A 21275-nucleotide genomic window follows, 5' to 3' on the forward strand; every position below is an offset into this window, starting at 1 on the left:
AATCCATGGCTTCTGGTAGTTCCCCTTGTAGAAGACCCTGTGGTTGTTCAACGATAACCTTTACCCTGCCTCTTGACCACTGCATTTCTATACTTGGCTGTATCCATCTGTGCAGCCCTTTGCCTGTGTTGCTCACACATTCCAGGCTGCACTCCCCTGAGGTACTGTCACTCTCATTGGTATTTAGCAATGAAAGTCGGTTTGGAAATTGCCAAACTCTTAAAGTATGCCTGCAGCTAGTCTCCCACTTACTACCCTTGCAGATAGCCTCCCACTTACTATTCTCCTGAACTCTCTGTAGCTAAGGCGTGACCACCTCCTGGAAAATACAATCTTGGAAATTCTCAGTTTCCCGTACGCCCTGCGACGACTTGAGCTGTTTCTCCTAGTTCGAAACCCTGAGCTTGAGTTCTACCAACTGGAGACGCCATCTGCGCACATAGAACATCCTGACATTCCCACATGGCACAGGCACTGCAGGCAATGGATCTCAGATGTCCCATCATTTTGCTAAAAAGCTCGTCCAGTCACATTTTCCATATATATGTATGTTACGTCCATATATATATGTGATTATCTGCTTACTCCTTTTCATTATTTATGCAACACAAATTTTTATTGTATATCATTCAGACCCATTTAACGTTGGTATCCTTGACTTCATTTCAACGTAACCCTGATTATTTATATCATTGCTTATTTACAGATTCCCCCTTGCTTCCTACGATAGAGAAGTCATTACAGGGAAGGATTGAGAAAACTGGTGACCTCATTCAAATATTGGGGAAGGAGGATGGTGGGAGGATTGTGTGTGGGGTGGTGGAAAATGCCCACATCCATTTTTTCCCCCCAGCCATGTCCTCCCCATTGCTCCATAATTCTAAATCCCAGAGGCAGGGGGTGTCCTGGTGACCCTGAACCTGCGTTTGGAGGTCTGCCGGGTGCAGGCTCCACGGTTCAATGGTGCACCCTTTCTGTTTCCAATAAAATAAAATTGCAAATTTAACCGCGATGATGCAGGATCTCCAATGAGGAATCCGCAGCCGACTTTTCAAAAAGCCCGCCACTTGAATGAATTCTTGAGGACAGAAATGATGACCCCCCCCCCCCCCCCCCCCCCCCGCTGAAACTGACAGCTCGCCTGAAACTGACAGCTCGGCGGGAGTGAGCCCCGCTGCGCTTCACCGAGCGGCATTCAGACCGAGATACTCACGGACACCCTCAATCTTGTCTGCGGTCCTGTTCCAGGACAGTTGCTGGGTCTCCATGATCACCTGCAAGGTCCTCCTCTCGGGTTGGGACTTTTTCAGGCTGAATACTGTCATAACGGCGCCCAACTCCAAGGTCCTTTTCAGTTGACTTTTCTCCGGCTCCGACATAGAATCCAGACCGTCTCGAATCCAAGACATTTTTGTTGCACTCTCTCGCTCCTTCTCTCCCTTGAAACTGAACAAACTCAAAATTTGAAAGGAAACCTTCCCGGGCTCCCTCCTCCACTGCCGCAGAATGCACGGCGCCGATCAATTTCAGGCGATTACCATCATCTGCAAACTTTTTTTTAGTCGGGGTTGGGAGGGGGGGGGGGGTGTCAAGCAAGGAATGTTGCAATGGCTCTTTGGATCACTTTTCACACACCAACATGGCCAAAGCTAATGGGCTTTTTCATGGCTACAAAACAAACATCTTGCATGTTCCGCAATTTGACTGCATGAGGAAGTTGGGCTGAAATTTCTTTAGAAAAAAAAAACCTTGGTCCGGAAGCGCTGTTGATGCGATCTATGCAAAACTATGAAGCTGTCCAAAAGGTACGTTAACTTACAGCTTGGAAGAGGGTTAGATCCGTGTCTGGCATTGATACAGCGCCATCTGGTGCAGATCTGCTCCTTGCCGCAAAAGGGAAAGGACTTTTTTAAAAATCCAAACCCCACCAATCGATATTCATCCATTGAATGTCACAGATTAGTCCATTAATCGGATAATTGTGATTAAACACATGAAGGTAGTCTGGAGTAAGATGCTAAAATAATGCCCACAGCTGATGTTAGAGCAGACAAAAGTTTGATTTCTATGAGTTTCTTTTGATTCATTAGTCTTCCCTCTATAGTTCCAACCGTTATAATGCTAGGATCAGAATATTTGTGTTTGCAGACACTGTGCAGCATTGTGGCACATTAATAGAACAAGTCGATTTGTAATAATAATAGTAATCTTTACTGTCACAAGTAAACTGACATTAACACTACAATGAAGTTACTGTGAAAATGCCCTAGTCGCCACATTCCGGCGCCTGTTCAGGTACGCGGAGGGAGAATTCAGAATATCCAAATGACCTAACAGCACATCTTTCAGACCTTGTGGGAGGAAACCGGAACAACAGGAGGAAACCCACACAGACATGGGGAGAACGAGCAGACTCCACACAGTGACCCAAGCCGGGAATCGGACATGGGACCCTGGAGTTGTGAAGCAACAGTGCTACCCACTGTGCTACCATGCTGCCCACTTTGAATTTCTTTTTTTTTATAAATTTAGATTACCCAATTATTTTTTCTATTAAGGGGCAATTTAGCGTGGCCAATCCACCTACTCTGCACATTTTTGGGTTGTGGGGGCGAAACCCACGCAGACACGGGGAGAATGTGCAAACTCCACACGGACAGTGACCCAGAGCCGGGATCGAACCTGGGACCTCAGCGCCGTGAGGCGGTTATGCTAACCACTAGGCCACCGTGCTGCCCTACACTTTGAATTTCTCAAAGTGCAGTCAAACGCCATAGAATCCCTACAGTGCAGAAGGAGGCCATTCGGCCCGTCGAGTCGGCACCGACCCTCCAAAAGAGCACCCCATTTAGACTCACTCCCCTGCCCTATCCCCATAACCTAACCAGCAAATGCTTGGACATTAAGGGGCATTTTTTTTAGCAAGGCTAATCCACCTAACTTGCACATTTTAGGACTGTGGGAGGAAACCTGAGAACCCAGAGGAAACCCATGCAGACATGGGGAGAAAGTGCAAACCCCACACAGTCACCCGAGGCTGGAATCGAACCCGGGTCCCTGCTGCTGTGAGGTAGCAGTGCTGACCACTGTGCCACCTGTCACCATGGCCATGTCATCCTATGGTGGCTTCTCTGCTTCATTCCCACTCCCTCATATCCTCCATTTCCTCTATAGTTGTCCTACTCTTCACTTCCCTCTTTTGCTCTGTCTGTTAGATTTGCAAGTGTCTTGCGTACAGTGGATAATGTCCCTGCCTCTGAGCCAAAAGCTCTATGTTTGGGTCCCACTCCAGGACTCAATGGCCGAGGAATATGTGAGCGAGCACTGCACAGCTGAGCAGGCTGATTATTAACCTGTAAATCCTTCCAATACACCTACGCCAAGCACTAAGAGTGTGGGAGCTTCCTGGTAGCCATGCTTCATGTGGAATGCCCCCCTCAACCTATGTGAGCAGCAACCTGTTCGAGGAAAAACCGAGCTTTGGAAGCAGACAAATATGCCGCTGGGCGAGTGAAGGGAGTGAGGAACAAATTGTCTTTGCATAATTTCTTCCATTGTTTGACTCTCTCATTCTTTCTCTCTTCCTCTTTCTGTATTAAAAATAGGAAGACATTTCCTTTTGAATATCCAAATAGAGTTATCTCAACAGCTGTGAGTACTATTATAGAAGTTTTCTTTTTGTAAATATGCATAGGTATCTGCACAAATGCGCCGAGGCTTTGCTCCTGTACATATCTTCTTGCTGGTTACAGGGGTGGGATTGGAGTTAGCATCCTATTGAGCCATCAATATTCTGAGGTTTAAACTAAACATCAATGATCGCTCATGCCACTAATCAAGTTGGGTTGAACCTTCACTGCCCCTCACTGTTAAATCCCCCCCCCCCCCCCCCCCCCCCCCCCCCAATCAAGGGTCTGCCCGCTCTCTCAAAGTTAAAACTTTAGGATTTTTTTTTCTGATCGTGTTTGTCATTTGCCATTTCATTTCAAAACACTGCGCCTTAATTCAAAGCTCTGCAACCACCTACACTAACGACTAACATTGGAGCTCTCAATTCCTCTCACAAAACTCCCTGTCTGCTTGAATCCAAGATAGGGAATGCTTGACGTCATATGCTGCTGTGAAACCATTGCTCCTCAGCTCATTTTACTTTCCAGGACACAAGACAACTGCTGCTTCCGCAGTACATTGGAGAGCAAGGAAAGCACCTTGAAAACAAAAATGAATAATGTCAATTCTACAGCTCCAGAAGCTGTTTGGAACTGTGGCTCTCTCATGGATGAAACGGTTAAGCAGGTTAACAGCAAGAATGCCGTAGCAAACTTGACCAAATTAGATGGTGTTCACTAGTCTAGTGCTGCTTTACTTTGGTGAATGTATAATGTCGTAATGCAAAATTATATTTTTTAAAAGCATGGTGTTACGGGCTTTAAACCACAAAGTGCTGAAATAAGCTATTAAAGTTGCAATTGTATGTCTGAGGGAATATATGAGCAGATGGGTTTTGGATGGGGAAAATGGATAAGGAAGCAAAATTTATGATTCGAGGATGAGTATTGAGGTTTGGAACACAGTTAAGGTGTGTCTTTCTTAATATAGGCTACACTATGGATGAGCAAGACAGACTAGGAGTTGATAAGTTTCCAATGGTGAACAGAAACCAGACTGATGATTGACAAATTCACTTGGTTAAATAATAACTGACTGCAAAAGAAAGATACTATGTAATAGGGTGATGCACTATCAATTACTCAAAGACGAGAGTAGGATGTAATCGAGGCTTTATTACACTGAGATGTGTGGCCTTCTACAGCAGCTGATGAAATGGCTGCTGTACGGGGAGCACACATATTTATACTCCGCCTACTGGGCAGAGCCAGCAGGCAGGGATCTACCCCCTACCTGTAGTACAGGGGCCTTACCGTAAAACACCTATATCAACATCCTATATATACAGTATATACATCAGTGGTGACTACCACATAGGGTAAATGGCACTTACTGATACAAACTCCTTTGTAAGCATAAACGTAGCACCTTTTGTGGCCTCAGCATGTCCAGAGTGCCTCACTGACCGATGAATTACTTAAAAAAGTATAAGTAATCCATATTGTAATGTAGGAAGTGTAATGTAGGAAATGAGCAATGTGATAGTGAACAGCCTTCTGATGTTGGTTGAGGAATGAATGTTGGCCAGGGCATCAGAGATAATAATAATAATCTTTATTATTGTCAGATGTAGGCTTACATTAACACTGCAATGAAGTTACTATGAAAATCCCCTAGTCGCCACATTCTGGCGCCTGTTAAGGTACACTGAGGGAGAATTCAGAATGCCCAATTCAGCGACCAAGCACCTCTTTCGGGACTTGTGGGAGGAAACTGGAGCACCCGGAGGAAACCCACGTACAGACGGGGAGAACGTGAAAACTCCGCACAGACAGCGGCCCAAGCCGGGAATCGAACCTGGGACCCTGGCACTGTGGAACAACAGTGCTAACCACTGACCCCTCTTCTCTTGTTTGAAAGAGTTCCATGTGATCTTTTACACCAGCCTGAGAGGGCAAATGAGGTCTTGGTTTAACATATCATCCAAAGGAAAAACAGCAACAGCGGGGGTTCAATTCCCGTACCAGCTGTGGTTATTCATGAAGGCCCCACCTTCTCAAACTTGCCCTTCATCTGAGGTGTGGTGACCCTCAGGTTAAATCACCACCAGTTAGCTCTCCCCCTCAAAGGGGAAAGCAGCCTATGGTCATCTGGGACTATGGCAACTTTACTTACGTTACTTTTACTTACACCCTCAACACTGTGCAGTAATGTCAGCTGATGTTCTCGTCTCAGGTTTCCTGGTACTTTACTTCACTAAGTTGTTTTAAGGAAATAAATTATAAGTCACTGTCCATGTGGGGTTTGCACATTCTCCCTGTGTCTGCGTGAGTTTCACCCCCACAATTCAAAGATATGCAGGTAGGTGGATTGGCCACGCTAAAATTGCCCCTTAATTGGAAAGAAAGAATTGAGTACTCTAAATTTATTTTTTTTAATTTTAAAAAGGAAAGAAATTACAGATATGCAATCCCTTAGTAAGAATAATTGTCCCCAACAGCACATTGCAACTTCCTATTGTTAAGACATGTTCTCCTTTAGCTCTTCTGACACTCTTTAGACATTTCCTGTAATCATCTGTATCCTATTTTTCTTGAGAGCATGCATTCATTTTGGTTTGCCTGCAGGACATACACAAGGTACATCTTCAGTGGAAGCCTGACATTATGCTGGAGACATTCTGGAGAAAAATTAGCTTTGTTCCCTTTAAGATATGGGGCGCAATTTAACAGAAAAGTTTCTAAGTGTCAGTGGGGAGAATGCTGGGAGGTGGAGTTGAAATGCCCATCAGCCATGATTGAATGGCGGAGTGGACTCGATGGGCCGAATGGCCTTACTTCCACTCCTATGTCTTATGGTCTTATGGTCTTATTTCAGGCGGGTTTGGCTTGGAAATCCTCCCCAGTTCTGTCAGCAAATTCCCACCACTTTCTAACCACACTTAATCATTTTTTGGGGTCTGAGGAGTTTTTTCCCGGTCAAGCCCACTGGAGAGCTGAACCCGCTGGCCAGATCGGCTCCTCAGAGATCGTGCCGCCATTTTGAAAGGGTTCCCCAATTTCTAAGTGAGCTTGAGGGTCCCTCACACCCCCCCCACCCACGGGCAGTGTCAGCCCCGCACACGTGGAAATTACTGCCCCCCCCCCCCCCAAGTGAGAATCTCTGCTATAGTGTCACTAAGGGTTCCCCTTTTCAGACCCTCCCACACCCCTTTTTGGGGCCACCCCTTTTCAAGACCCTCACCCTTCAACCCCCCCAACCTTCCAGAGGACCCTTCATATCCATTCTTTACCCTGCACCCTTCATACCCCCTCATCCCTCCTATAATGGGCGTTGTCTCCCTCAGGCCCTGACTCTTGGCAGTGCCACCCTGGCATCTGGGCACCCTGCCACCCTGGTAGTGCTCCTGTCAGCCTAAAAATACCAGTCAGGTACGTTGGCAGTGTCAGGGTGGCAGTGCCAAGGTGCCATTCTGTCAGTGCCAAGTGCCCAGGTGCCAGGAGGAAAGCCAGGGTGCCACCTTGCCCTATGCCTGATGACCCAGGGGCCTCCCATGGTCTGGGAGACACTCCAGGTGCCATTCTGCCTGGCCTCTCGCTGCCTTGCTGGGTCTACTTGGTTAGGCTGATAGATGTCGGGAACCGGTTGGATCCGGCATCAGCTGGGTAATTGGGCAGGACTGGGGCAGGACCCAGATAGCAACGTCTTGCAAGATCTGGATAGATCTTGCGAGGCATAACGGCCATCAGGAATAGCGGAGGGGTCCTCTCCCGTCATTTACCGGCCGTGTCCAGCTCCGATTCCGGCAGGACGCGGCCGGCAGATCACTTCCAAGGTTTATTTAGTTTTCTTTATTTAATCAGTATTGAAAATTAACAAAGTTAATTTAGCGTTCTGAAGTTACATTTGAGTAGGAACATTAACTCTGGGCACAATTCAGCAGTCTCAGGTTAAAGTCTGTCGACTGGCACGTTTAGGGGATGTTTCTCAATGGCTGCAGCGCCGAGAAACATCCCCCTATCCAACAGCACTTTGCCTTTTTTCCTGGTCCAGGGCAGTTTCTTCCCACTAAGGCTACATGTAGAGGGATTTCCTGCTGGTAGTGCTAGGGTGCCCAGATGGCAGATGGAGTTCCAGAGTGCCACCCTGCCTTGTACCTGACCACCTGGGGCTCTCCAATGGCCTGGGGACCTCCGGGTGCTGTTCCGCCTGGCCCACATTTGTGTGGACCAGTATTAAATGGCACCCTAACGTGATCTCCCAGGCGGCAGGTGAATCTGGGCCGGGATTCTCCTCTACCCGGCGGGGTGGAGTGGCAAGAACCACTCCAGCGTCGGGCCTCCCCAAATGTACGGAATTCTCCGCACCTTTAGGGGCTAGGCCCGCGCCGGAGTGGCTCCCACTCCGCCGACTAGCATCAACGGCCTTTGGCGCCCTGCCGACCGGCACCACAGCTGGTGTGCGTCCGCGCGTGCGTTGGCGCGACAGCAGCCACTGACATCACCCCGGCGCATGCGCGGTGGGGGGGTCTCTTCCGCCTCCTCTATGGTGGAGGCCGTGGCGGCGGCGGAAGAAAAAAAGTGCCCCCGTGGCACAGGTCCGCCGGCCGATCGGTGGGCCCCAATCGCGGGCCAGGCCACCGTGGGGGCACCCCCCCAGGGTCAGATCGCCTCCCCCAGGACCCCGGGGCCCGCTCACACCGCCTGCTCCCGCCGGCACCACCATGTCGGCGGGAGAGGCCTGACAGCGGAGGGACTTCGGCCCATTGCAGTCCGGAGAATCGCCGCGGGGCGCCCGCCGACCGGCGCGGCGTGATTCCTGCCCCCGCCGATTCCCAGGTGGTGGAGAATTCTGGCCACGGCAGGGGCGGGATTTTCGCCCCTGGTGTCTGGGTATTTAAATGAGCAATTGTGTTCATTTAAATATTCAAATCTGGATTTCACCCAAAGAATACAAGATTCAGATTGAGTCGTGTGACTTGCGCGAGCTTTCTTGCCTGGAGCCCGATTTGGGAGACATGCGCGATTCACCCATTGAACTTGGGTCCACAATGGGGTTGCTAAATCGTGTCCTCGGTGTCTCTCTCCACTAATGCTGAGAGACCTGTTGGGTTTTTCCAGTCCTTTTTCGCGTACAGCTTCCATTTTGAAATGAAATGAAAATCACTTATTGTCACAAGTAGGCTTCAAATGAAGTTACTGTGAAAAGCCCCTAGTCGCCACATTCTGGCACCTGTTCGGGAAGGCTGGTACGGGAATTGAACTGTGCTGCTGGCCTGCCTTGGTCTGCTTTAAAAGCCAGCGATTTAGCCCAGTGTGCTAAACCAGCCCCTGATACATTGTCAGTTGCAGAGCACAGTTTGCCTGTTTTGTGAAGTTTCTATTTTTCCTGAGTTTCTACTAAAACTCATTTGCACATTGTTGAATTCTGCCATGAATCAGCACAATCAAGCAGCATTTTAAAACATAAAAAACATGTTGCATTGAAAGGATTTCCTTCATATCTTACAAGTGGTGAATTTTGATGAAAATAATTGAAAATAGGTTTGTCACAAACAATAACCATTTTCAATTAGTCTCAGTCCCCCACTTATGAGTAATCTAATTTTAAGATACTTAAATTTCGCTTTCAAAAAAATTATTTTCCAGCTATATTCGGGTACATTATTCAGTTTTCTAATAGATTAAAAAGTGAAAAACAGATTGAAAAATTTTAGAACATCCCTTTTAGTCTTCTTTCTCCCAAAAGAACAAGCTAAATTTTCCTGCCAGCCTGCAAATTGGCAGAAATAACAGAAACTCCCAACTGTGATTTCTTCACAATGGTCAATTTTAAAAATATATAATCACCCTCGATGACCAGGCACACCCAGGGAAATGGCATGTTCAAACCTGAGTCTCAAGCTAGGCATGATATGCAAGCTGTGCAGTATCTTGCACTGAGTCTCCTTCATAGTATTGCACATCAAAATGTTGTTGACATAATCGCATGTACTACATCATGTCTCGTCATCAGTATTAGTTGCAAAGGCTTTTTCCCAAGACTGAGGGTTGCCAAATATACTAACACGGGATCTACAACACAAGGTATCATAAAATGTGCTAATTAACTGTCTAGGCTCTGAAGAAATCAGGATTTTTTTCCACCGGGGAAATAGAAGAGTCAAGATACAAAGTTGGCTTGTTAAGGGTAAAGTCCCTAAGTTGCAAATGCAAACACTTAAAAAAAGTATTGTCTCGGAATGCCAACTTGTTAGCACAGCTGCTCAAAGGATAACAAGGAGGCGCCACTGAACATATCTCTGAACAGTACAAATGCCTCTATCTTTCCAAATATCAAATCCAAGGTCCATTAGGCCCAGTAGAAAGTAGAGGCTGCCCTGGATGGGAGAGAGAGCGGAAGTCAGTTTATATAGTGGGCAGCACGGTAGCACAAGTGGATAACACTGTGGCTTCACAGCGCCAGGGTCCCAGATTCGATTCCCCACTGGGTCACTGTCTGTGCAGAGTCTGCACGTTCTCCCTGTGTCTGCGTGGTGCTCCGGTTTCCTCCCATAGTCCAAAGATGTGCAGGTTAGGTGGATTGGCCATGATAAATTGCCCTCAGTGACCAAAAGGGTTGGGAGGGGTTGTTGGGTTGCGTGGGTGGGGTGGAGGTGAGCGCTTGGGTGGGTCGGTGCAGATTCGATGGGCCGAATGGCCTCCTTCTGCACTGTATGTTCTATGTTCTATCTCCCTTCTAATTGATGGGCCATTCTCCACGCTCTAAGACATTAATAATTGTCGGATTTTCACACGTGGCAGGACCTGACCTAAAGCCCCCGAAAATAACAAGACTTGCCAAGGGTAAGCTGACTGACTGGCCTGCTTCATTATCAAGCCAAATGGAGGTAGGGTTCATTGTAACTAAGTCCCTTATAAACCTAAGGTAAGAGGCTAATTGGTACAATCTAACATTCAGGCCCCTCAATTCCACCATTCTACCCTACCCCCTCAGAACCTAGGTGCTGCAACTCAGTGAAGTTCAAACAAGGCTTCTTTTTATTCCATACAAACAAACTACCCATCCCATTGATCTCCTTCAAGACCTGAGCAGACAGTAAGATTGGCAACATCTGCAAGGTGTACAACAGTACAGTCAAAACATTCACTTTAAACAAAGCAATCCAAACCAGCCACGATCCTGGCAGGGAGAACCACAAGCCAGGTCCCACCTAATAGATGCAATTAACCGAGGAAAATTAGCCCTGTCCAGCTGTTTTGAAAACAGAGGTACAGGCTTGGAGGGCCGAAGGGCCTGTTTCTGTTTTGTATTGTTCTTTGTACAACATCCAGATAAGTAAACCCCATTGGGGATCACCTAAAAGGGTATCATGCTAAAGATGTTAATTTGTATCTGACTTAAAAAAACAAGCTGTGATGCCAGATTTGTGCATTTACTTGAAGTCTCCTCTGATGTCCACCAATTGGGAAATCCAAGCTCTTATCAGTTAAATGTCAGCTTGACTCAGTGATAATAAAAGCATAATATGGCAGGCGGGATTCTTCGTCCAGTGACCCCGGAATTGCAGAAAGCATTTGGGCGGAGAATCGCGCGTGAGCCGAAAATCGTGGCTGGTGCCAGGTGCCCAATGGAGTGCCTTGCACAACGCTGGTGTCGATGGCAGTGTCAATGCATTCTACTCGGCACATACAGTAAACTCCGTTGGCATATCATTAATGGGCTCGACCCATTATTCTCCAGGGCCTTTGCAATACTATGCCACCACCAAAAGGAACTACCGACAGCAGGTTTCGCTTGTGGTATGAGTAAACAGACACCGTGGCTGCTGAGGGAGAGACAAGAGGTAGGACATGTCCGCAGAGGCGCGGCCAAGGGCTGCCGAACCTGTCGTTAGCAGGGCTGGCTGGGGGGGGGGGGCATCCACCAGGGCCTGGGGAGGCAGGGAGGGTGTATTGAACTCCAATTGGCTTTATTGGTTGGCCAATTGGAGTATGAGCTCCCTCAATGATAGCTCATTGAGGGGGCCCATATAATCACCTGTGTAGGCTTTGTGAGCCAGTCTTAAGTTGACTGGACAGCTAGCAGCACTGTTTGTAGCTGCTTCTGTAATATTGTTATTGTAAATAAATATTGGTGTGGTGACGGAACTCCTGCCTCCCGTGGATTACTACAGTGGCGACGAGGTAAACTAAGAATTTTGCGGAGACCAGCTGTCGCACTCGGAGGGTAAGCCTTGCCATTTTAAAAATGCCATTTTTTGGAAGGTTAGAGGCATTCGACCCGGCTATTGAGGACTGGTCCCAGTATGTGGAGAGAATGTGTTGCTTCTTCCAGGCAAATGATATACTGACGGACGAAAGGAGACGGCTTATCCTGCTGTCGGTGTGTGGACCCTCAGCTTTTGCCATTATACGTAGTCTGACTTATCCCGATGCGCCGGACACAAAAACTTTCCAAGAAGTAACGGAATTGGTGAAAGAGCACTACGACCCAAAACCACCCCTCATTTTGCGTAGGTACAGATTCTACACAGCGAAGCTGGAAGACAGGGAGTCAGTCACGAATCTCATGACCCGCCTGAGAAGACTGGCGGGAAAATGTGAGTTCGGCCCGACGCTAAATGAAATGCTTCGGGACCGGTTAGTTTGTGGTATAAACAACCTCACAATACAGAAACGCCTGTTGGCGGAAACGGAGCTAGACTGCAGGCAGGCGTTACAGCTCGCACTGTCCCTAGAAAAGGCAGCAAGCGGGGCACAGGAACTACAGGGCACGCCAATGGAGGTAGATACCTGTGAGAGGGACTACCACAACGGGTCCTGCTACCAGATAGCCGCTCTCAGGAAAAACCTGAGGAATAGAGGGAAAAAGGAAAACCGCAGAACTGCCCCCAAGTCTGCCAGGACTAACTGGAGACAGAGGGAAATACCGGCTGAGGCTCCCCCAACAGAGAAGGACCGTTTCTGGCACCAGACAGAGTGGGGTAACAACGACAGAAACCCTAGAAGGAGGTGGCAAAAGAGGAATAGCAGGTGGGGACACAGGGAAGTACACAACCTAGACGCCCCATCCTCCTCTGAAGGGGAACAATTATATAATATTGCAACGAAGAAAGCAGAACCCATTAAGATTACCCCACGGGTGAACGGGCGGCCGGCAATAATGGAAATAGACACGGATGCGGCCGTATCAGTAATGGGAGTGGCAGCATTTAGAAAAATCAAAGATGGACTCCAGCCACTAACCCTAACAAAAACATCGACGAACCTTAAAACCTACACGGGGAACCCCTGGAAGTTCTAGGCACGACTCATGTACCCGTGGAATATGAGAAACAATTGCTCAGATTACCGTTGACTATAGTAGAGGGCTCCGGACCGAGCTTAATTGGACGGAACTGGCTGAAAGACCTAAAATTAGATTGGATGAAAATTTTCCAGTTGTTCACGAAACTGGACATGAGCCACGCCTACCTGCAGTTAAAACTGGACAAGGGCTCCCAGAAGTTTGCTACGATCAACACCCTGAAGGGCCTTTTTCGTTACACTAGGCTACCTTTCGGAGTGTCATCAGCCTGCGCTATATTCCAGCGTACGATGGAAAATATTCTGCAGGGACTACCGCAGGTGGCGATTTATTTGGACGATGTCTTAATCACGGGTAGGACAAACAGGGAACACTTAAGGAACCTGGAGGAAGTGCTCAGGCGTTTCGCAAAGGCAGGCGTACGGCTAAAAAGGGAAAAATGTGTTTTTCTGGCCCCACAAGTGACGTACCTGGGATATAAAGTAGACGAGTCAGGCTTACACCCATTAGAAGACAGAGTAAGGGCAATAAAAGAAGCCCCAGCTCCCACCACGGTCTAGGAGTTACGATCATTTCTAGGGTTGGTAACCTATTATGGAAAATTTATTGAAAATAGGGCGTCCATCCTAGAACCCCTCCACCAGCTACTAAAAAAAGGGGCAAGAATGGAAATGGTCCACCCACCAAAACCGAGCATTTAGGGACATTAAGGAACAGCTGTCATCCGAAAATGTCCTAGAGCATTGTGACACAAGGAAGGAGTTGGTGGTCACTTGTGATGCATCCCCCTACAGGGTAGGAGCTGTCTTAGCCCATAGAGGAAGGAATTGGGAAGAACGGCCAATAGCCTATGCTTCGAGGACCTTGGTGATGGCTGAGAGGAAATACGCCCAAATCGAGAAGGAAGGACTGGCGGTGATATACGCAGTAAAAAAATGTCACCAGTATCTGTACGGGCGGAAATTCACCATAGTGACGGACCATAAGCCGTTATTAGGGTTATTAAAAGAAGACAAGTCAATACCCCCGATTGCATCAGCTAGAATCCAACGCTGGGCGTTGCTACCGGCAGCGTATAGATACGTTCTGGAGCACAGACCGGGAACGCGAGTAGCAAATGCGGATGCTTTGAGCAGACTTCCCCTCCCGGACACTCCGCCGCAAATACCAAAAGTAGGGGAGACAGTAATGACTCTAAATTTTTTGGACACCCTACTAGTAGATTCACAACATATTCGGTTGTGGACGCAAAAAGACCAGTTTTAGCCGAGATGAAGCATTTACTGCTAACAGGGGAACTGGAAAGACCAGTGGAGCCCCAGATGCACCCATACTGGAGCAGAAGGGACCAAATAACCGTAGAAGACGGTATCCTATTATGGGGAGCCCGGGTAATAGTCCCAGCTCAGGGCCGTCAGGCAATCTTAACCGAGTTACATCACGGACACCCAGGGGTGTCTAAAATGAAGATGCTAGCTCGAAGCTACGTTTGGTGGCCAGATTTGGACACAGACATAGCAGCCTTGGTACTCCGGTGCCAGGAGTGCCAACAGGTGCAAAGAGTCCCACCAGTGGCGCCATTGCACCCGTGGGAATGGCCAGGCAGACCGTGGACCCGCCTGCATATTGACCACGGCGGCCCTTTCATGGGCTCAATGTTTTTGGTAATAGTGGACGCCCACTCCAAATGGTTGGACGTCCACCGGGTAAACACGGCAAGCACAGCATCAACAATTGAAAAGCTCAGGGCCTCGTTTGCAACACATGGACTTCCGGAGGTATTGGTGTCGGACAACGGAACGGCATTCACAAGTGGGGAATTTGGAAAATTCCTGAAGGAAAACGGAGTCCGTCACATCAAAACGGCCCCTTACCATCCAGCGACCAACGGCCTGGCAGAGAGAGCGGTCCAGACACTTAAAGCGGGACTCAAGAAGCAGCCGGCAGCGTCAATGGACACAAAGCTCTCCCACTGGCTGTTTGATTACAGGACCACACCGCATTCCACAACGGGCATACCGCCAGCCGAACCCTTAATGGGAAGGCGGCTGCGAACGAGGCTGAGTCTCCTTTTCCCAAATTTAACGGGGAAAGTGGAGAAACAACAGGAGGCCCAACGCAGGGGGCATGATAATAGTCGGCAGCAGAGACATTTCCAGGTGGGGGTACCGGTTTGGGTCAAGAATTATGGGAATGGACCAACGTGGGTCAAAGGCACGGTACAGTCCCAAACAGGGCCCATATCCTATGAGGTTTCCATAGGAGGTAAGGTGCTGAAGAAACACCTAGACCAAATAAGGGCAGCGGAATCACACCTGGAGGCAGGCGAAGCAGGACCGCTTCGAGCTGGGATAGCCCAGATGGAAAGGATACCCACACCCCAGCCCCGAGCAATTTCTCCAGACCCCGTCATCCAGTCGTCAGAGTCGGAGATGGACACGCTCGACGAGGCCACAGCGACACCTCTCCCCAAGGAGGAGGAAGAACAACTTCCAAGGAGGTCGTCAAGGAAAAGATGGGCACCTATAAGGTACACCCTGCCCATCGGACGACACAGAGGTGACAGACCCAGACATGAGGAGCAGGAAGAAGCTCAGAGGAATGCCAGCTGGCAGGAATTGCTCGGACCTTGGGGGAGAGGGGTGTAATGAACTCCAATTGGCTTTATTGGTTGGCCAATTGGAGTATGAGCTCCCTCAATGATAGCTCGTTGAGGGGGCCCATATAATCACCTGTGTAGGCTTTGTGAGCCAGTCTTAAGTTGACTGGACAGCTAGCAGCACTGTTTGTAGCTGCTCCTGTAATATCGTTATTGTAAATAAATATTGGTGTGGTGACGGAACTCCTGCCTCCCGTGGATTACTACAGAGGGGTGCGACCAGGGGATGGACCGTGTGGTTGCGTGACACCATCCCCCCCCCCCCCCCCCCCCCCCCCCCCCACAACTGAGCACCACCCTTCTGGCAGGGCATCCCTCCGCCCACTCAAGGGCAATGCCCAAAGTAGCCCCTACAGGAGAGCACCAGACGGGAGCTGCGGAGTGTACCGCTGGTATGGGCATGATCAGCCACTGGTACTCCTGCCAGCAAGGACAGATGCTGGGGCCAGAGCCCTCTACTGTGCCGGCCACCGACAGGGCCAGGGGTGCAGTGCGGAGGGCAGGGTGCCAGGGGAAATGGCCGGGGATGGGCATGGGGCTGTGGTCGGAGGGAGGGGAGGGGGACATTTGGGGGCAGGGGTTGCAGTGCAGGCTGGGGCCACCGTGTCGCTCGTTGAACATAGTTAGGCACAGGGGTTCGCACCATGCTAACATGTTTGCCTTTCACCACCTGCAGACAATGGACTTTGGTATCCAATCAGGAATGGTGGCCATCATCCTAGCCACCGCAGCTCTGCGGGATGCACTGAGGCTGTATGAGCACGAGCTTCTCGGGGAGGACCATGGAACAGTGGACCGTGCCCCAGAGGAACAGGAGCCAGCCAGTGAGGATGGGGAGCCAGCCGCCCAACAGGCTGAGGAGGAAGTGGGAAGGAGGCACCCATCAGGCCTCATGTGCACTGGCAGCTTCTGTCATTCGAGGACCTGCTGAACCAGTCATGCCATCGAAGACTCCGGCTCAGCGGGGGCACCGGACGGCATATCTGCCGGATCATGGCGCACCTGGAACTGCAGGGGTATGGAGGAGGATACCTGCTCCTGGTGGCCAACAAGGTAGCGGTCGCCCTGAACGTTTATGCCATGGGGCCCTTCCAGGCGCCCAGTCGGGACTGGGATCTCGCAGACCTCGGTGCACAAGTGCATCTGCGCCATCACCAAGGCCCTATATATCCGGTCAGCAAAATATGTCAAGCTCAATGTGGACTGAGCCCACCAGGATGCCTGGGCAGTGGGGTTCGCTGCCATCGGCAGGAAGTTTCATCCAGGGGATGATCGATGGGATGCACGCCGCCTATGAGCAAGGCCGGTTTTCACAAACCAAAAGGGGTTCCGCTCGATGAACGTGTAGCTGGTGTGTGACCATGAGATGCACATCCTGCATATCTGCGCCCAATACCCAGGCAGTGTGCACGACGCCTTCACCCTGTTCTGACACACACGACGATTCCTGACAACTTTGAGGCACACCCCCGGCAGAGGGGTTGGCTCCTGGGTGACAGGAACCATCGGCTGTGGTCGTGGCTGATGCTGACTATCCGGAGACCACAGTGCGGCCCACTATGACGATGCCCATACGGCAACCGGGGACATGATTGAACGGTACATCAGCATCCTGAGATGCGATTCAGGTGACTGGACCGCTCTGGAAGAACCCTCCAGTATAGAGCTAGGAGGGTCTCCCACATTGTGCTGGAGGAGGGGGTTGACCGCCAGGATGCTGTTTAGGAGAATGCAGAGGAGAGCCAGGATTGGCAGGACCTGGGGCCCAGTAAGCACAGGAGACTGCCCAACATGTGCACTAGGGCCGGCGCGCATAGGACTCTTTAATCGTCTCCAGGTTCACCGACTAGGGGGCCTGACAGACAGCACAAACATCCTATCCCACCCCACCCCAGCCCACCACCCCCCACTCTCATGACCTGCTGTCCTAACCCCTCCTCTTCCCCTCCACCCCCCACCCCCTGCATGATTCCTCCCTGCCTCAATGCGGGGTGAAGGCCCTGGGTTGGCAGTAGCAGTAGGTTTGGTCCATGGGATGGAGGTTGATGACAGCCCGCTCTGCGATGGGGGGAGTCTGAGGTGCTGTGCTGTTCTGGCACCTCCGCTGCGGGAGTCACCGGCACAGGCCCCATCACCTCCTCCTCCCTCAGGGTGCCTGATGGCTCCCAGGCTATTCCGTGGGACGGGTGTATGACTAGAGCAAACTCTGGGGGCTCCCCCACCACCTGGCACTGCCAATCCTGGAGACCTGCTCTCATCTCGACCAGGGTCGCCATGCTCGCAGTCATGGAGCACAGGGACGGGGCCATCTCCCTCTGGGACTGATGGAGGTCAGCCGACGTTGGTACAGCCACCCATAATGTCTGCCCATTCCCCACCCCCGCACCTACTCTCTGGCCAACCCACCCCTCACACCCATCTGACAGAGCACGAGGCAGGTTGTAACAGTTGCAACAGGTGTGTAATGTGACAACGTATGTACAGATTTGTGCCCTAGCCCCATCACAACCTGTGTCCTGCACCCATGCCAACGTAACTGGTGTCTAATTTTCTGGCCTTCTAGCCTTATGGGCCCTAATGCTCTGTCTTGGTGGATCCACAGACGGTACAGCAGGAGTGGAGGGGGCCTGCTTTGATTCCCACCTTACGATCTGGATCCCATTGGCGGGCGCCTTCTGGGGCAACAGGGCCTGGATGGGCCTGACTGCTGCTCGGGTGTCCCAGGTGATGTGGTGCCGCCCTGTTCCGCCCACTGCCCACCAGATGCACCAGGGTCAGGAAGGGGCAGTCCGAGGTGTTACAGCTTTCTGACACCTCCCCTGCGGGAGTCACCGACACGGGCCCCATTAACTCCTCCTCCTTCGGAGTGCCCGATGGCCCTCGGCCTACTCCATGGGATGGGAGTGTGGTGAACCATTGTGTACACCTGTATTAGGGGATGTAAGGTAGAACCTGTACTACAGGTTCGCCGGTAGCCCCTGCCGGCTGGCTCCGCCCACTAAGAGCTGTATAAATATGCGTGTCCTCCATTGATCTGCCATTTCTCCAGCTGCAGTAGGAGGCCATGCATCTGACTGCAATAAAGCCACAGTTGTACCCAATCTCAGTCTTTGTGCAATTGATCGTGCATCAATTTATGGCAGTCAGATTTTCAACGAAATGGATATCAGAATCAAACCAGATCGTCTGCAGCTGGATCCGCACTTGCCCAACGCCAGAAAGGACTTTAATCACTGGCTAGCTTGTTTCGAGGCTTACATCAACGCAGGGACCCCAACGCCGATGGAGGCTCAGAAGATACAGGTCTTGTATTCCAGGTTGAGCTCAAGCGTGTTCCCGTTGATCCAGGACACCCTTTATTACGTGGAAGTGATGGCACTCCTAAAAGAAAACTACGCGCAGAAAGAGAACACAATCTTCGCCTCGCCAGGCACGTACTCGCCACTCACTCTCAATTCCCTGGTGAGTCCATCGAAGATTTCTGGCGGGCCGTAATCCCACTTCTCCGGGACTGTGACTGTCAGGCAGTTACGGCCATCGAACATTCTAATCTCCTCATGCGCGATGCATTTGTAACGGGGATTGCGTTGGACCCCATCCGACAATGTCTCCATGACGGTCGCATCCCGTAATGTCCAGGCCTACCCCCCCCTCGCCGCACAGCCCACCCGTCCTACCCCTCCTGGACCCCGCAAACGAACCCCCCAGCTGGGGCCCTGCCTAGCCAATATGCCTGCGCCGCACGCCAATCCGCACACCCCGGGAGTTCTGCGGCCAACAGAAGCACCCCCGCCAAAGCTGCCCGGCCTGCGCCACCACTTGCAAGTCCTGTACCAAAAAGGGCCACTTCGCAGCAGTGTGCCAGGCCCGCGCAGTTGCCGCTATCACCCCCTCTCCCCTGCCAAATACGCAATGGGCGCCACCATCTCCTCCTCCCAGGACCATGTGCAGCCAGTGGACGCTGCCATCTCCTCCCCCTCAGTCCACGTGCAGTCCATGGGCACCACATCTTGCCCAGCGCCCGCAATGTGCGCCCCATGGGCGCCGCCATTTTGTTCCCCACAGGACACCGGACGCCGCCATCTTGTCTTCCCCACGGGGATGGAACACCAACTACATCCCACGATCTGGGTCACCGACGCTCTCCATCCGAAACCTCTGACGACCATCCACAGCTCACCTTGATGATGCTGGACCAGTCTCGTCCACACAACCTGGCCACCGCTTCGACAATGGTGAAAATCAACGTCCACGCGACCTCCTGCCTGCTGGACTCTGGGAGCACCGAAAGCTTCATACACCCAGATACGGTAAGGCGCTGCTCCCTCGCGGTTCACCTCGCCAATCAGCGGATCTCCCTGGCCTCCGGATCCCACTCTGTCCCGATCCGAGGATTCTGTACGGTCACTCTCACAGTCCAGGGCGTAGAATTCAGCGGTTTCCGTCTCTACGTCCTCCCCAACCTCTGCGCTGCACTATTGCTGGGCCTGGATTTCCAGTGCAGTCTCCAGAGTCTCACCCTCAAATTCGGCGGGCCCCTACCTCCTCTCACCGTTTGCGGCCTCGCGACCCTCAAGGTTGACCTCCCCTCCCTCTTTGCCAATCTAACTTCGGATTGCAAACCCTTTGTCACCAGGAGCAGACGGTGCAGCGCCCAGGACAAGGCCTTCATCAGGTCCAAGGTCCAGCGGCTGCTTTGGGAGGGTTTCATCGAGGCCAACAATAGCCCCTGGAGAGCCCAAGTGGTAGTAGTAAAAACAGGTGAGAAACACAGAATGGTTGTGGACTACAGCCAGACCATCAATCAGTACACGCAGCTCGACGCGTACTCCCTCTCACGCATATCTGATATGATCAATCAGATTGCGCAGTACCGGGTCTTCTCAACAATTGACCTGAAATCCACGTACCACCAGCTCCCCATCCGTAACTTGGACCGTCCATACACCGCCTTCGAGGCGGACGGTCGGCTTTATCACTTTCTTAGGGTTCCCTTCGGCGTCACTAATGGGGTCTCGGTCTTCCAAAGGGAGATGGACCGAATGGTCGACCGGTACAGTTTGCGGACCACGTTTCCGTACTTAGATAATGTCACCATCTGCGGCCATGATCAGCAGGACCACAATGCCAACCTCGCTAAATTCCTCCGCACCACCACTCTTCTCAACCTTATGTATAATAAAGAGAAGTGTGTGTTCAGCACGACCCGCTTAGCCATCCTCAGCTATGTAGTCCAAAACGGACTTCCGGTGCCCGATCCTGACCGCATGCGCCCCCTCATGGAACTCCCCCTCCCCCACTGCCCCACGGCCCTCAAACGCTGCCTGGGGTTCTTTTTGTACTATGCCCAGTGGGTCCCACACTATGCAGACAAGGCCCGCTCACTCATACAATCCACTCAATTTCCCCTCGCGGCCGAGGCACAACATGCCTTCCCCGTATCAGAGCAGACATAGCCAAGGCCGGGATGCATGCAGTAGATGAGACACTCCCCTTTCAAGTAGAAAGCAACGCTTCAGAAGTCGCCCTTGCCGCCACTCTCAATCAGGCAGGCAGACCCGTGGCATTCTTTTCCCGCACCCTTCATGCCTCTGAAATTCGGCACTCATCCGTCGAAAAAGAGGCCCAAGCCATCGTTGAAGTGGTGCGGCATTGGAGGCATGACCTGGCCGGCAGGAGATTCACTCTCCTCACTGAC

At 51.1% G+C, this 21275-nt stretch overlaps 1 protein-coding gene across 1 annotated transcript in view; it reads right to left on the reverse strand.

The window, feature by feature from the left end:
• plcg2 (phospholipase C, gamma 2) overlaps positions 1–1692 on the reverse strand; it is a 226957-nt gene extending 225265 nt beyond the window's left edge. Inside the window, exon 1 of the mRNA XM_038806353.1 lies at positions 1214–1692. Within this exon, the coding sequence (XP_038662281.1) occupies positions 1214–1409 (196 nt within the window). The 5' untranslated portion in view covers positions 1410–1692. The remainder of the gene's footprint in view (positions 1–1213) is intronic.
• Positions 1693–21275: the final 19583 nt, after the last annotated feature.

Source organism: Scyliorhinus canicula, chromosome 9 (genome assembly GCF_902713615.1).
Source record: "Scyliorhinus canicula chromosome 9, sScyCan1.1, whole genome shotgun sequence".
In the NCBI taxonomy this organism is placed as follows: domain Eukaryota; kingdom Metazoa; phylum Chordata; class Chondrichthyes; order Carcharhiniformes; family Scyliorhinidae; genus Scyliorhinus; species Scyliorhinus canicula.